We start from the raw sequence: 16,970 nt of genomic DNA, 5'->3' as shown, positions 1-16,970 counted from the left end.
CCCCTCATATGCAGAAACAATAAGTTCATACACAAATGGAGGCAAGAAGTTTTTCTTTTCATTCATAAATGCACAAATGACATAAAATACCCTTTGGGTCTTTTTATTGGTTACTTTTAGGGTTGGAGGGTCCAATAAACCTGTGTTGGCAAAACATCTTTATGAAAAAGTCAATTAAAATGACACACACTCAAATTTGCCCCAAATTTGTTTTGCGTTCCTCTGTCCAAATTAAAAGTCTTCCAAATATTTCCAAAATTCTTATAGGGTTCTTTTGAGAGAATTTTGAGCAAATGTACCTGACTATTGCAGAATTTTGAGTGAAATTGAACTGAATCTGATTCTGCAGTGAACTGAAATTTCGAATTCCACCTTCGAGGAGTGATTTGGTAACTTAGTTTTAATAAAAAGTATATTTTTCCTGGTGTGGCAGGATTTTTCCCCTCAAGTTGGAGGGTTTTCCCAGGATATTGGTGTGTCTTTATGTGCCTTTTTATTTTGTTTTTCTTTCTGTTTATTGCTGTTTATCTTTTAATTCTGTGGTCAACTTTAACAATATACTGAACTTGTAGAACTTATTACTGCTATCAACCCAATATGAGTCAAACTGAGTTCAGTGCTATTATAGGCCCCAAAACAAGTAAAACCTCTGAACACATATGAACTTCAAGTTTCAATGCCAATGAAAATTATAAATCATAAATTTTGCATATGACTAATTCTTATATAATTTTTTTTGCTGCTATGTGGATCTTGCTGACATAGGTGGTATAGCTTGTCTCAATAAGACCATAATTAAGTGCCTCATCCATAGTGATAGGATCAAATTGTCTATGTGAGGAATCTGCCACAATTAATGGTCAACATCCGCTTCCTATTTAATTGCCTCCTCCAAATTAGCCATTTTTTTATTAATAAATAATGGGTTCCATCAACATCATGAGACTAAGCAATCTAATTTGATTATGGATCAATGTCACAAGGCCAAGTGCTTTGTATGAAAACTACCTTTGTACCTTCTTTTCATGCAATGGAAAGTTGTACGAGCACATAGACAAGATTATTCAAGTACTTTTGAGTCAACTTATTATACTTCTTTTTGTGAATGGTCTCATAAACATGTAATATGCTTCAAGCACTTCAAGGCTTGGATAAACTGAAGATGGAAAGCTTTTGAAGATTAGGTGTTGTGTGATCAAAATCTTTCCATAAAAAACCCATTAGGATAATAATTGCCATTTTAAAACTTATTAGTAAGGATTTTTTATATACTCTTTAAGTTTCTTTTTGTTGAGAGCTTTTTAAAGTCCTTTCTTTCTCTCTTTATTCTTTTTATCCACCTTAATTTCATTGCTCTTTGAACGTGCACCTGTTTTTTAAAAACAAAAACAAAATCCAAAATGAATTTTATGCTTCTCATCTCACCGACAACCTTTTTTCTGAATAAAAAGGGGGTAAAAATATTATTTAGAGCAAAACAAAGAGTACATAGCAAGGGCCCAAGGCCAAGACTGAAACACTCAACTACTCTAAAGAAACCTCAGACTCACAGAGGGTACATCTAAACAACTACGTCTATGATTAGCATGTCCAACATCTCTTGATGCTCTGGCTTGAAGAGGCCCCAATCATCCATATTCCACCCATCTGGGTTCTCTGAAGCCACTTTGCCAAACAATCAGCCTCCGTATTCCTTTCCCGTGAAAATTGCCAAATAGAAATATGATCAAGCATGGAGCACAAATTAAGGATCTGTTTACCCACCACTGCAAATTGCCAACTAATCTCATCCAGTTGTTGAGCATGCAACAATCAATCACAATCTGAGAGTCAGATTCACAAACTATCTTTTGCCAACCAAGAGAGCACCCTTTTTCTATAGCTCAAATAATCGCTATAGCCTCCATAAGATTATTAGTTTGACATCCCTTGTAGGTAGAGATAGGAAAAATGTTACCCTTGCTATCCCTACCAACACCTCCAATTCCCCCATGTATAGGATTCCCACTAGATGATCCATCGACATTGACTTTTAACGCCCTCTCAAGAGGAGGGAGCCATTTTCTGTCTCTGAGTTTTTTGCTTGACCTGCCTCAATCTCCTTCTAATGAGGGGACTCTCTCCGATGCCAACAAGATTCAATTTCCTTATTACAGCTAGATCGCTAGGCTCCTCATGGTCATTGACATCACATTTTGCAGCAGTCTTCTGAAGTCTGCACACAATTTATCCCCACAGAAGGACGCTTATCATTTCTGAATCTTGAAAGATCCTCCTATTCCTTGCCAACCATAAATTCCAAATGATGAGAGTCGGACCAAGAAGCCGAGCAACCCGCAAAAAGGAAGATTTGACAGGAGGATGTTCCAACCTCTTCCAAAAATTCACTAGACAAGTGCATGAACATAAACATGATTTCATGCTCCCCACCACAGGTGCCAAATCTCTTTAGTATAAGAACACTGAACGAATAGGTGGGAAACACTTTCCTCACTTTTCTTGGAAAGGGCATATCTAGACAGGCCTTGGAAGTCCCTCTTCCTTACATTCTCCCAAATGAGGCATTTACTTTGGAGAACCAGCCAAAGAAAGACATTGCAAATGGTCCAGGACTAGCTATTGCAAACCTCTTTTTGCCAAGGCACCCCACTCCTGACAGACATCTGACTGTCTAATTTTTGATAACCAAAAGTAACAGTAAATTTACCCTTTGGGTTAGGATCCCAAGCCAAAACATCTCTATCCTGAAGAGAGCTACAAAGTCTTCCAGCTAAAATCTCTCCTAGCTCCTGACGATTCTCTTCAGTGCCACCATGTGGCCATTCCTGAGGAGATTTCCAACAAGTACCCACAAACTTATTAGGCTGATCTGCATTCCAGTTCTCACACATCCTTTGTTTTTTATAATCAATCACAATGAGTGATTCAAAATGCATGACACAAAAAAAGATACAAAGTTTAATCCAGAAGATTACAGCTAAATTTTATGGACGGTGGAGAACTCATTCTAATAACTAAGATTTTAATTAATTTAAAAATCTAAATAAACAGTAAATTAAAATTGAACACATGTTATTTTATCTGGCAATAGAGTGCTCTTCTTTGAATTCAAAAATTTAGAGAAAACAATGCCTGCTGGACATGCTGAAATGCAATATCCCTTCTTGAGATATTCCTTATTTTAGGTCTGCAAACAATATTATTCACTAAAGTTCAAAGACATAAAATTTGTTTACTCTCATCCATGAAATTTGAGTTTTGGTGAATTTTTACCCTTATGGAGCTTCATCTGAATTTCATTGTATTAATATAAGATTGTCTTATTTCAAAATATTACTTAGTTATTTGTAAAACTATTTTGGCAATTTTGTGGATATACTACTATATTTAAAAATAATTATTTATATAAGCAAATTTAATTTTGATGCCTTTTCCAAATTTTTAACCTTGCCAAACATCATCCGAATTTTGTGATCGCCAAACTTGAATTCGAATGTTGTGACTTTAGCTAAAAACTGATATTTGTACTGTTAGGTAACAAGAAAACATGATAATTTTCAAAACCATAATAAACCAGCATTTAGATAAACAATTCATGGCATCATTGGCATTTAACTTAATATATCATAGTAATATATATGTACATATATATTCCATGGATTGCAACATAAACAAGTGGTATTACAATCCTCAAGTGAATCACTTAGCAAATTTTTTAGGACTTGCAAACAGCAACGTTAAAGTGGGTTGTACTCAGTATTGCTGAGAATATATGGGAGTCGTCATTACAACTCCTAGTCCACCTTGGTGGGGATCCATTCTCTTTGATCAATCTCAAGAGCACCGAAGGTGGGCCATCCATTTTACCTCTTGGCCATGAGTATGTAAGTCAATTCCATCTTGGAGTATTGTACATGATAAGAGGATGAGAGGGGGGGCATCCTTCCTATTTGCAGAGTATGTCCTTTAAACTGAAAACTGATTGCTTAAATGATTACTGTTTGGGTATCTCTTGATGGGTTGGCATGCTATTTTGTAAAGGACTACAGTTAATAATATTCTGCTGTATATTTGATTGATCTGAACATAGTGCAGAATTTCCATTCGGCAATCTAAGTCTGACAAGATCAGGTTTTCTGTTCGATCTCTTCAACAACAAATTCAAAACTATTACTGTAAATTGTTTCCACAAATAATATGTATCTTGTTAAAGCACAAAAGAGGTTCAATGCTAATTAAGTATAGACGCTTGTGATACTCAAAAAAAATGGAATGATTATATGAACCAAATACTTGAATATATAGAGTTTACAAAAGCTTTTAGCAAAAAGAAAAAGAAGCAAAAATCAAACTCTTGTAAACATGGACGAACAAAAAAAAAACTAATTAAGACAACTGAAAAATAGAAGCTAAATGACCATTAACTAAGATTCTGAAATAACGAGCTAAAACTAGCAAGAACCTAGGATACTACAAATAGTCTAATACCCTCCCTTAATGGTCATATTATCAACCGACCAACCAACATAACAAAATCTGCTTATCAAAAAGCATAGTAGGTTGATTCCTCTTCAGAACGATAGGAGCCTGCTGCTTAGACTCTACCTGATTGGTCTTCTTATTGTCCAACTGCGTTTTGCAGAACTTCTAGATATGACCAAGCCTCCCAAAATAGTGACTCTTCCGGGTTGGTCTTCTTATCATCCAACTGCTTTCTGCAAAACTTCCGGATATGACCAAGCCTCCCACAATAGTGAGATGTGATTTTCTTCTTAAAACTTTCCTGAGATGCATGCTGTCCTTTTGCCGAGAAGACACGCCTTTGCCTTTTTCTATGGCAGTTAATGCAGTTAAATTATTGAAGGTCCCGACAAGGGACATTACAAGTGGTATCAGAGCATGTTCTTGGCCCTGGTGAAAAATGAATGGAGAAAAATATAATGGGTTTCAAATAAAACATTGAAATAAAATATTCTGAAGAGACTTCTCTAGAGATATATACTATACCTTTTGACAGTGATGACATGAAGTGGAATAGACAGAGTCAGCGGTAATAGAAGGATTTCAGTGAGAATTATAGTCAGAATTTCAAAAGATAGACACTCAGCACTAACTCTCAAGCCTAGATAAAGAAAAACACGAAGTAAGCAATATAGACTCCAGCAACAGGCCCTTCCCCCAGGGACACCAAAAATAGAAGAGAAAAACAATACAAATAGAAGAAAGAGAACATATGTGTTATTGATCCGATATAAAGAAGTACTGTGACAAGCAATTGATATTGGTGTAACTTCGACCATTACAAACGCTCTGAGTTATGTTCAAAAGTATATAACTAGAATATAAATTGGTACGACAGAGGGAATCATCATTATGAACAAAGAATGATTTAAAGAAGTGAATATATACAAAGACGAGCAAATAGCATCAGGAATCAAAAGAAGCAGCAAAAGGAGTCAATGTTTTATAGAGGCAGTGATCCGCCATATGCAGCAGAGCAGTGATAATTAAGAAATGACAATTAAATTATGATAAACAGCAGTGACCAAAGACAGCAGATTATACTTGAGGATACTGATCATAAACAGAAAGACTGATTGCAAACAGCAGCAAACACTCCAGCAATCTTAAATGTAATTAGCAATTAAAGTTAATGATAATCAGGGACCTTATAAAATAACTATGTTGTTAATCAATCACTGAAAATTTGCTATCAAAGGAAAAATAATAATGCTTTCTAGCCAGCAGTTAATCAAGAGGCACATCTCTTCACAAAAAACAGCCAGTCTCAAAGGGTCACATGTTTTCAAAGAAAGGATGAGTTACAAATGAAGAAGGCCCGATTGAAGAAAGTGATGATTCACGCATCACCAAATCAGCAGTCCATTATATCTGCAAACACAAATCATCAGGAAATATAGCAGCAAGTTAGCAACAGTAACACTACCCAAAGAACTAAGGCGATTGATAAGATTGTTCAGCACCTATGCCCAAGAACTCTGCAGATTGGTAGACTGATATTATATCAGATCTGCCATTTCAGCATCCTTCCTATTTCAGCAATGATTTGAGGTGTAAGAGGAGGATTAAGAGATACATCTTTTGCAATGATCACCGCGAAAAGGAAAGACATGAAGGTTGGCGGCAATTTCAGTATGGAATGATATTGGGATGCCACATAACATCTATATACATATATTAAATCATTGCATATCCGCATCATTCTAGAAAGATTGATATTGAAAAGGCCTCGATGATTAACAAGCAGCATGTGAAGAAGAATGAAATACAATAACAAAGGATCACATGAAATACAAAATGATTATTGCACAACAAATACTATGAAAAAATATTTAGAAAATAGTTCATGGAAGATATCAGACATAATCGATTGAGGGAAATACTAAATTATATACTAGACAATCAGTTGAATGGAAAATACCGTCATAAAGAAAACTGTTAATTTTAAAGAATTGATCAAGAATGCATGCATTATGTGTCTGCATCGTGTCTACTCTGCGTCTTCATGCATTAATTTGTCTACTAAGTGTTTTCATGCACTTACATGTTTACTTCGTGTATGCTTTGTGTTTTCATGCATTAAAATGTAAATATGCTGTGTTTACATGCATTAAAATGTAACTTCATGAATCCCTTGTGTTTGTTTGCATCCAATTATATGCTTTGTATGTGGCCCTTATGTATAAATCTTTTTTTTCGCTTGAGGACAAGCAAATTTTGAGAGTGGACTGTGATATCCCCATCAAAACAATATCTATATAATTAAAGCATAAATGAATAATTAATTAAAAAATAATAATAAATAAAAATACAAAATATTAATAGAATATTAGTAATGATATAACATTATAATCATACATGATAATAATAATATTAAAGTGGGTAATGAATCAAATTATATATTATTCTACCAAACAATAAAATCTAATTTTATATAATGATTAATTAATCAAAACATATAAAGTGATATATATATATATATATATATATATATGTATATATATATATGTATTTTGATTGGTAAATGGCTGAAGCCTAAATCAATTATTGTTATTTATTGTAATTAATTATTTTTGTGTTAAGCGAATTCGAACCCAAGACCTCCCATATGAGAGGCTCACAAGTTACCATTGTGTTGTAGGCTCTTGCCTTATTTAATTATAATATTAATAATAGTAACAATAATAATATTATTATTAATAAATAATAATAATATTATTAATAGCTACTAATATATTATATAATAAATTAAGGGTATGAAAAGACACATTTTTTCAATTCAACGTATATATAGGAATACTAAATTTGAGAAATAGAGATTGAGAATGGAAAAAGAAGAGATATGAAATTAGTCCACAAAAGTACAATCGAGAAACTTGAACCATGGAAGGCTCCAACAAGGGACATTATAGTGTCCCAATAAAGTGTTTGTATGAGTGTAGTAAACTCCTTAACCTAATCACTGTGATGATTGGCCTCTAGTTGATTGTGTATATCTTTGATCTTCATAAGCTGCGCTGTATAGTCATCTTCTCATCCATCATAAGAAAAAATGACATGATCTTTGAAAAGAATGCTCGAGTCTTGTTAGACATCTCATGAAAATCTTTCAAGTGATCCCAAATCTCTTTAGCAGTCTTGACTGATGGGACTTCTGGAAGCATTTCTATTAAGATAATATCTTATACTTTCTATAATAGTCAACTACTTGTCTGTAGTCCGTCTTTCAGTCTAGATAGGAATGTTTCCTATCCCGTCTCTTTTTTTTTCAGTCCAGATAGGAATGTTTCCTATCCTGTCTCTAGTTTTGTTTCTAATTCTTGTAATTCTTTATAAGGAACACATTTGTTCCTCTGTTAATGAATGAATCATCCGAAAATCCGTTAATCTGCCAACTCTTCTTGAATCTTGTAACATGGTATCAGAGCCATGATAAGCAATTTTTCGAAAAATTTATAATTTCTTTTGAAATTATCTACTCACGACTGCCTCCTGGTCTGCAAAATCCGTGCCTGTATCCTTGGGAAAGCTCGCAATTTTTTTTCTGCAACTTGCGTCCATATATTTTCAAGCTCATTTGACAGCAAAATCGCGATTGTAGGGTCAAGGATAAGTTCGTTTTGTCTGCATGCTTCATCATTTGCGCTCTCCTTGAAAAAAAATCTGCCATTTTTATCAAGAAATCTGAAGTTTTTTCAAGCTTTTTTCAGCTTGGGCCGTTTTTCTTCAAAACCCTAATTTTTGGGGTCGAAAAAATATTTTGTTTGCAGATTCTTGGTGGGTTTTTCGAGAGCTCAACTGGGTTGTCGTCCGTTTTTCTTGGGTGCCTCGATTTTTGTGCCTCGATTTTCAAGCCAGTGGATCCAGAAAACGACAGCAGATTCCTTTTGGGTTTTTCAAGCTCTCTTCTGGGTCATTCTTTGATTCGTCTGGGTCTTTCGTATTTTTGCCTCGAAGAACGTGCCTTCACAGATTTTCACAGTTTTCATTGAAAAACGTGCCATGGCATCTCTGACAAATATTCTGCTCGAGAATAATTCCAAATTCAATGGTCGCAATTATGGAACCTGGAAGCAGCGCATCATCGCAATCTTCGAATATCGAAACACCGATCAACTTGTTCTGGGTGTTACGCAGCGTCCAACTTCTCCAGGTCTTGATCAAGGTGAAGCTGCAGTTTTTGCCTTCTGAATCTGTTTCTGTTTTTTGTGGGTTTGTTGATTTTCTCCTCAAAAATCATTTTAAGTTGTCTGTAATACGCAAGGTTGCGTGAGATTCTGGGTTTGTTGATTTTCTCCTCAAAAATCATTTCAAGTTGTCTGTAATACGCAAGGTTGCGTGAGATTCTGGGTTTGTTGATTTTCTCCTCAAAAATCATTTCAATTTGTCTGTAATACGCAAGGTTGCGTGAGATTTTGGGTTTGTTGATTTTCTCCTCAAAAATCATTTCAAGTTGTCTATAATACGCAAGGTTGCGTGAGATTCTGGGTTTTACCGTTTTTTCCACAAAAACGAAGTTTTGTAAATGCAACTTATTTTGAGTCATAGCACTCTTCTGGCAAAGCTTCTTGGTTTCAGCATTCTGTAGATCCAAGGAGGGTCTCAATTATCCTAGAATGTTCCGACATTCGTACGTTGACCATTAAGGGAGGGTATTAAGATAATATCTTATACTTTCTATAATAGTCAACTACTTGTCTGTAGTCCGTCTTTCAGTCTAGATAGGAATGTTTCCTATCTCGTCTCTTTTTTCTTCAGTCCAGATAGGAATGTTTCCTATCCTGTCTCTAGTTTTGTTTCTAATTCCGTCTTCAGTCTACGTTGTTTCTTTTAGAAACAACGTCCTTGTAATTCTTTATAAGGAACACATTTGTTCCTCTGTTAATCAATGAATCATCCGGAAATCCGTTAATCTGCCAACTCTTCTTGAATCTTGTAACAATTTCATCAACAACTGATAATTTCAATAGTATAACCATCTCTCTGCTAGGCTCATCAAACTTGTTCTGGTCATTGCCTGCTGTTATAGGACGAGTAATGGTACATTGAATGATCGCTTTTCAACATTGGTAATTGAAAACATCCTTTGCTTCCAGGTATTATATTTCTTTTTGTTAAAGCACTGATTGCCTTTCAATGTGTTGTTGGTCAACGATGACATCTCTCCTGTTTTTCAACGAGGTTAACTTCTCATGAAACTGGAAGATCTGATTATTTAGTCAAAATCTATTCAAAAACCTTCAGTGAACCGCTGGCAAAAACTTCAAGGCACTGCTTGGAAAACAAAAATACCCCTTGCGGAGAACAAATTGATTTTTCTCCTAAATCATGCAGAAATCAGAAACCACAAATTTTACTGGAAATTCAGAATTTTTTCTGCAAAGCCTAGGTTTTAGAAAAATTATCAGTAAAACCTCCAAAATGATAAAACTCCCGCATGGCGAAAAAGACTTCACATGGGTAGAAAACCATGGTTTTGTTAAAACCCTAGGTAACAAAAAAATTGCACAGGTAGAAAATCATCCAGTAAATTGCTCTACAGATCTTTTATAGAACTCCTCCATGCAAAATCCTCCAATGCAGGCTTTTCCTAAAAAGTTCTCTTAACAAAATTCTGAAAATTATATCCTGGTAGAAGTGCACAAAAAACTTAATGCCTCGTCACCTGCTTTGATACCATGAAGCTCAAAAAACGGAGTGATTGTATTAACCAAACACTCAAATATATAGAGTTTATAAAAGCTTGAAAAACAAAAGCAAAGAACAAACTGCAAAGCTGTATAAATATAGATGACTAAAGTCTAAAAGTAAAAATAAACTAATTAAGACAACTGAAAAATAGAAGCTAAATGAAATTAACTAAGATTCTAAAATAACAAGCTAAAAATAGTAAGAACCTAGGATATTTAAAATAGTTTAATATGTTGTTTGCATGTTTGTAAGCACTATCAATATTTAATGATAATCTAATATGAACTATGTATTGTGAGTTCTGAACTCTTCACAATGACATTTGACTATTGTGTATTTAAAGTTAATGTTACACTTTGCCAGTGTTCTTATTTTCGAAGTTTTATGTCATGATATTTTCTAAAAGTTATTAACTTACACTAAACAAAAAGTGGCACCTCGAAGTACCCTGCTCTCCTATTTTGAAAATTAGTTGTACTAGTATTGGTGCTAATCTCTAGTCCCAAAAGTACTTCCATCTCCTAGTAACCTTGGCAATATGAAAAGGAATACTGATAATAAATCAGACCATAATAAGGGAAGGAAATTCATTCCAACCGCTCAAAAAGGGCACATGTAAGCACCAAACCAACAACAATCAGCTTCTTAAACTTTGCCAGCAATTACCCCTTATAATGATGCAACAGTATGCAGATTTCAGATCTCAGAAAACCTAATTTTTAACACAGTCTGGAAAACTAGCCAGTTCAAAAATGGTATGGCCTCCTTGAGGGGCAATTTGTTGTGGAAAATTCAAATTTTCACCAATGGTTGCAATTAACCTCTCAAAATGAATCCCTGAGGCTAGGAAATAGGTATAAATCAATGCTTCAAAGAAAATATTGCCTTCTTTGAATTCAACCACTTGAAAAGTACACTTCCAGAAATCAAAAAGCTGCACTCAAAAAACAATTTGAGTCACTTCCAAAATCACACCACAACTAAAATCCTCATTACAGACCAAATACCACAAACCCACATCAAAGTATTCTGAAATACTTCATAGCCCCAAACACCAAAACCACTTGAAACCTTCATGAATACTGAAAATATGCAGCTATAATAGCCAACCAGCTAGGGTGGATCTTTCATCACCAAAGCTGGTAGTTTGAATGTGGTATTTCATCCTCAATCAGTCAAGGAATGAACTCCAAAATCATTCCACCAGCATAACATTAGATAACAACTGTAGCATAATCTAAATGAGTACTCGAAACATGAGTATATAGTGAACATGAGATTATGGTACCCTTCATCCATTTGAAACATTTCCCTCCAAAACTGACTTGAAAGCAACTTAAAATCCTTATAGAAGTTCAAACCTTTTTGAGCTGTCAAATTAAACATTTAAAATTTACTTTATGTTTTATTATTCTCCTAGAGGTTCTCTTTGAAAGTATAATATAAGCTCAATAAATAAACATCTCTCCTCTTTTGTTGAATGCCCGTCTTTTAAGAACCTAGTAACTATTTTATTTATCATCTCATTTAGACTGACAATTCTTAATAAAGGAGCTCAGGCAGTCACTAGTCAAAACTTCACTGTTGACAAGGCTCACATGGTGACCAGCTCCTTAAACAAATGTGCACTGGGACAATAGGTAATTTATCTGAATGAATCTTTGGAACAAACTCTGTCGACTAAAGGAGAAATAGCCTTTATGAAATGGAATGCACCAAGCAACAAGCCTATGTTTTTTGTGTTTTAACTTGCTTACAAGCTTTCAAACTTCAGTCTCCTATTCAAATTTAAAAATCTAGGAAGATGTTTTGCGTGCACTTTGTGCATTGAAGATATTGAAATGTTTTATTAGTTCAATTGGGTGAAAAGAGGTAATCAACATGAGTGTTTGATAACAACCACTTCACATTGTTTTGAACCCAAGCAATTTTAGATTCCTTTTGTAATTTGCTGGAAGTTGAATTGTTTTGATACAAAATCATGTACACAGCTTGGGAATATATGGTGGGCACATGGTGGAACAGGTATATCAATGTTGTGGGCAATAGTTATTATTAGTGGTCCATGCTGGTACTCCAAAGCTGTAATATGTAAATATGTTTTTATATTAGTTCTCATATTCTACTTGTGATATCTGATATTTGCAATGTTAACTAGTATACCCATAAAGACCAAATGGCAGTATTTTATTTTTAGACAACCTCTTTCTTCTTATGTTAACATAGCTAGCAATGGGTGCAGATAAACAAACGGGGTGATACAGTTGAGGAAAAGATTAGAAAACTTGATACTGAGCTTGCTAGGTACAAAGAACAAATTAAAAAAACTAGACCTGGTCCTGCTCAAGAGGCTGTGAAGGCTCGGGCTATGAGGGTACTCAAACAAAAGAGGATGTAAGTTATTTAAATTTGTCCTTTGCTGTTACTTGTTGTTGAATATTTTCGTACCTGTTCTGACAAATTTCTTCTTTTTTTCTCCATGGTTACTATTTTCTCCATCAAATATCTATCCACAGAATATGAAATTAGTTTCATAGTAGATCAAACACATCTGTGTTTGGAAAAGATGTGTTTGATGTAAATGATAAGTGATGGAATTTTTTTTGTTGAGGGTCTGAAATTGACCAAAAATCCCTTCTGCGCATCTTTAACGATATTAATGAAAATTAGGAACTATGGCATTTGTAGTGCTGAAATTCAATTGAGATGGAGTAAGGGCCTCACAAATAATCAACTCATCACGGACTAGAAAAGTTTAGCATAAAATATTGAAATCAAATTTGGAAGTTACAACTTTTCTCTTCAACCATCTCATGTTTGAACTATTCATCAAACATGCGCATAGAAATGTCAAATATTTAATTTCAAAATAAAATGCTACTAAATTTTAATTGATACAATCCCCTTTCACTCCTTTGTGGCCTTGTTATATATTGAGTTGTACTTATATTTACAGCAAAATGAGTTTGTTCATTTAAAACTTTGGTGAGAAGTGTAAAATCAGGTTGTATTATATAGTCTGCATTGAGGAAATTTGTTGGAAGAAAACATTTGTATCAATTGAGGACATCACAAAACTCTTAAATGAGTAGAAAAATAACCCAGTAGAAACAGCAATTTGACACTTTTCTGGCACCTACGGATCCACTTCCAAGCATTAATTGGATTTGAATATAAGAGAGGGGATGAGACATTATCACAGCAAGCAAAAACTGAACTTAGTAGATTTCTCCAATGATGAAGTTCTTACAACAAACCTCCACCAGACCAGAAGGGCCATCAGCACAATATTTGGCAGAAGTTGTCTAGACTCTAAACTTACTAGTCTAGTAACTTATTTTCCTCCAATTCGCAGTTCAAAACCAAAATAAAAGTGCAAGAGAGCGTCCCCTAGAAATTTGAAATGAGTAACACTCCTTCAAATAGAATATAATCATTGGATCAGAGTCAGGATGTCATTTAACATCAAAACCAACTAAACCCTTCGTTCTCATTATGTTCCCCATACAGTTTTTCATTGTCTCTCCCTCTTGTTTTCTTGCAAGTTGAGTACAAAATTGACTCTGTCTCTCTGTCTCTATTTCTGTCTCAATCTCCTCTTGTAATGTAATAAGGTCATAAAAGTAATTAATTATTCATTTAATATTATCCCTCAATAGTAAATCATATAGGATATTATTTAGTTAATTTAATAAAGCATTTGTAATGTTAATTTAAGTGAAAATCTAATAAAGTCACATAATTATTCTTTCCATGTTGGTTGTTGGCCCCGTAGGGCAGTATTTAGAACATAACAGAATGCAAGTCATATGTAACAGTATGCATATGCACAATGTATAGAAAATTCACAAATATGTATTCATTGATCACAAAATTACAATGTATCCCCAAAATTGTCATATCAATAATACCATAACAACATCACCACCATACTGATATCCCTCAGAGGTAATTACAATGCTATATATAAAGGTGTTGAAGTGTCAATCGTCGGCCACTATTGGCCAACTGCCAACCCCTTAACAACAACTAATAGCTACTAATTATCCGGACAACATTGTTAAAAAGATTTCACTTCGAAATTCTTGACAAAGTGCCCAATGGTGGAGTGCCTACAACAGTTGGAGAGCTCGTTTCTTGAATACAACTTTCCTTTGCATTTGAGAGGGGCAGCTCTCTCTTATGATATAATTGTTTTTGATTATTGAAAAGAAACTACAAGGATAAAAAAGAACTTCACAAATGTTAAGATTCTTGATAATAGATATACAGATTATCAAAATTTTATTAAAAAGACATTATTCTGCGAGTTTCACTATCGAAAAATCAAAGGCTACACACATGTATATCTCATTGATGAAGATTAGATTCCTGTACAATTTATACACTTTCAAGATACCGCAAAACTCATAACAAAACTCATCAACTGTGACGATTGTCTTTGTGAAATGGAGTGAAATCACAAAACATCATTACGTTCTCATATGATGAACAGAAAAGTTAATGTATGAACACATTGCAAAGTTTTGAACACCTCCAAAAATTGTCTTGCATTCATTCAATGAAGCTATACAACCTCGTAACAATGCTGCCCCTAGATCATAGAGTCAAAAGTCCATTTACATGCTATATCTCTTGTATCTAAAGGTTCACTGACTTAACTAGCTTTTTAGGGTTAGTAACCAAGTTAGAGCATGGAAGTTATTCATGCTTTTACAACCAACCTTAACATTTATAAAATGAAAGCTCGAATCCTAACTTCAACAAAAAGGAAACCAAAAACCAAACTAAAACCAAAAATTGACTAAAGCTGCAATATTGTAAAGAGCCCTTGGCTCACACTAACAGTGCTGGTAGAATGCATTTTTGTCTGTTGCAATTTTTTCGTTTTTCAGAATTGTATGCTTTTTAAAATTTCAAATAGATAGTAAACACTGAAATGAGTTTAACAACAATTCAATTTCTAACTATGCCAAATATGGAATTCCAACTATAGTTTGCTGTTATGAAATTTGTAGAGAATGATCCCTTCAACAGTAATGAAATTACAAATAAGATTATGAACGTGACGTATCTATGATAGAATTTGCCTTGTAGCAGTGTTATCAATGAATCCATGGTAAGCTCGCTGCACACTAAACAATTGAAATTCCCACGCCAAGCAATGAACATAAGGCCTAGGAACTTGAACGCAGGTCTTCTGAAGTAATTGCAGCCTCTGAATGTGTGGTCACAGGCGAGTTTGATTGCAGCAACAAGAGGCACCAATGCTGGTGTCCAAACAGCAGTAAAAAAGTCGTCCTCAACGGCATTAACAAATAGAGACCGATATGATATTTTGAGCATCTGATAACCTCTTAAAACATCCACCAGATAACCGCAGTTTGGAGTACGTTGCAAGAATTAATGGCATCCAAATGCAGGGATAGAACAATGCTAAAGCAGAGATAAAGTGATTAAACTTATCAGCACAATTCACCTTCTCAAACACAATAACCACAGTAGAGAAAGCTGAGATAATTCAATGCCCGATTCTGTCCAGAAAAACAATTCAATTTGCTATACAATAGAAGCAAATTGATGTTCAGATCAAGAGGCATCAGTGCTCACCAACTTCAAATCCTCACAAGAAAAATATCAAAAGCAATATACAAGAATTCCTTCCTTCCTCATAAAGCATTGCTTTTATAATAAATAAAAATGACTTCTTTAAGACACCTTTCATTTAAAAGCCTCTTTGCTTTATACTTAGGCACATAATATAATTTATTAATTTCCTTTGGCTCCAAAAATGACATTTTCAACCACATTATTATATTCTAACTCACAAGGTCATTGTTTCTTGTGCGCAAGACTTAAAACTTTTAAACTTGATTCTAACGAGCTATGACACTAAGGTGGCCAATATACAATACCAACAAAAATTAGCAACCTCAACATATTTAGTTGAACAATAATTATAATTCACATATCTTGCAAAAATGACTGAGCAAGCATCAGAATTGAGATCTTACAATACAAAAGTGATCTTGATGAAGAAAGATGATGAATGAACTTGATGGGGTGACTAAAAAGAGACGCTTTCTCCAAGATTCTTGGAGCCCATATTAGAAGCTAGAAATAAAAAATGAGAGCATCACTCAACTCCTCTAATTCATCTGAGCTCATGGGAACCAATTGTTGACTCACTATAAATAGTAAGTCCCTCAAAATGAAGCCATAACTCACCATAGGCCATTGGAGAGGCTAATAACTCCATAACAAGGTCCTCTAAACACTAGTATCAACCTAGAAGGACCCAATAATAGATTGAATCCATCAAATTTGTGACAACTAAAAAATGAGGACAATTTAGTCTGCCCTCCCTAAGATAGCTTGTCCCCAAGCAATCCCAGAACAAAAACCAGCATCATAGTCCACCTAGATCCCAAGGGTAAAGATGTGTGATTTCCTTGTTGTGCATAACCAACTCCTATAGCACCAACACCAAAATAACTGACATCAATAACAAAATCAGCTCAAAACTAACTATAGGCGTAGATGGAGTAGGCAACTCATCAGAGCTCAATCCAATTGCAACAACAACTCTATTAACACTTGATTCTCAATATAAGAGACACTCACATCCAGTTGCATTGCAGAGATAGTAATAGCCATAGGTGCCTGTGACAACCACTATATCCATCCTTTGCAAAATTGTGGCGGATATGCCCGATTTTGCAAGTAGGTTGCTCTTAACTTGCAACTACTAAATCCAC

At 34.5% G+C, this 16,970-nt stretch overlaps 1 protein-coding gene across 1 annotated transcript in view; it reads left to right on the top strand.

The window, feature by feature from the left end:
* VPS60.1 (SNF7 family protein) overlaps positions 1–16,970 on the top strand; it is a 104,361-nt gene that overhangs the window by 14,905 nt on the left and 72,486 nt on the right. Inside the window, exon 3 of the mRNA XM_089789503.1 lies at positions 12,455–12,606. Coding sequence (XP_089645629.1) covers positions 12,455–12,606 — 152 coding nt within the window. The remainder of the gene's footprint in view (positions 1–12,454; positions 12,607–16,970) is intronic.

Source organism: Cupressus sempervirens, chromosome 6 (assembly GCF_028749045.1).
Source record: "Cupressus sempervirens isolate cs-2001-9-10 chromosome 6, ASM2874904v1, whole genome shotgun sequence".
Classification (NCBI taxonomy): domain Eukaryota; kingdom Viridiplantae; phylum Streptophyta; class Pinopsida; order Cupressales; family Cupressaceae; genus Cupressus; species Cupressus sempervirens.
The sequence above is the reverse complement of the archived record's forward strand: the minus strand, read 5'-3'. Positions and strand labels throughout refer to the sequence as shown.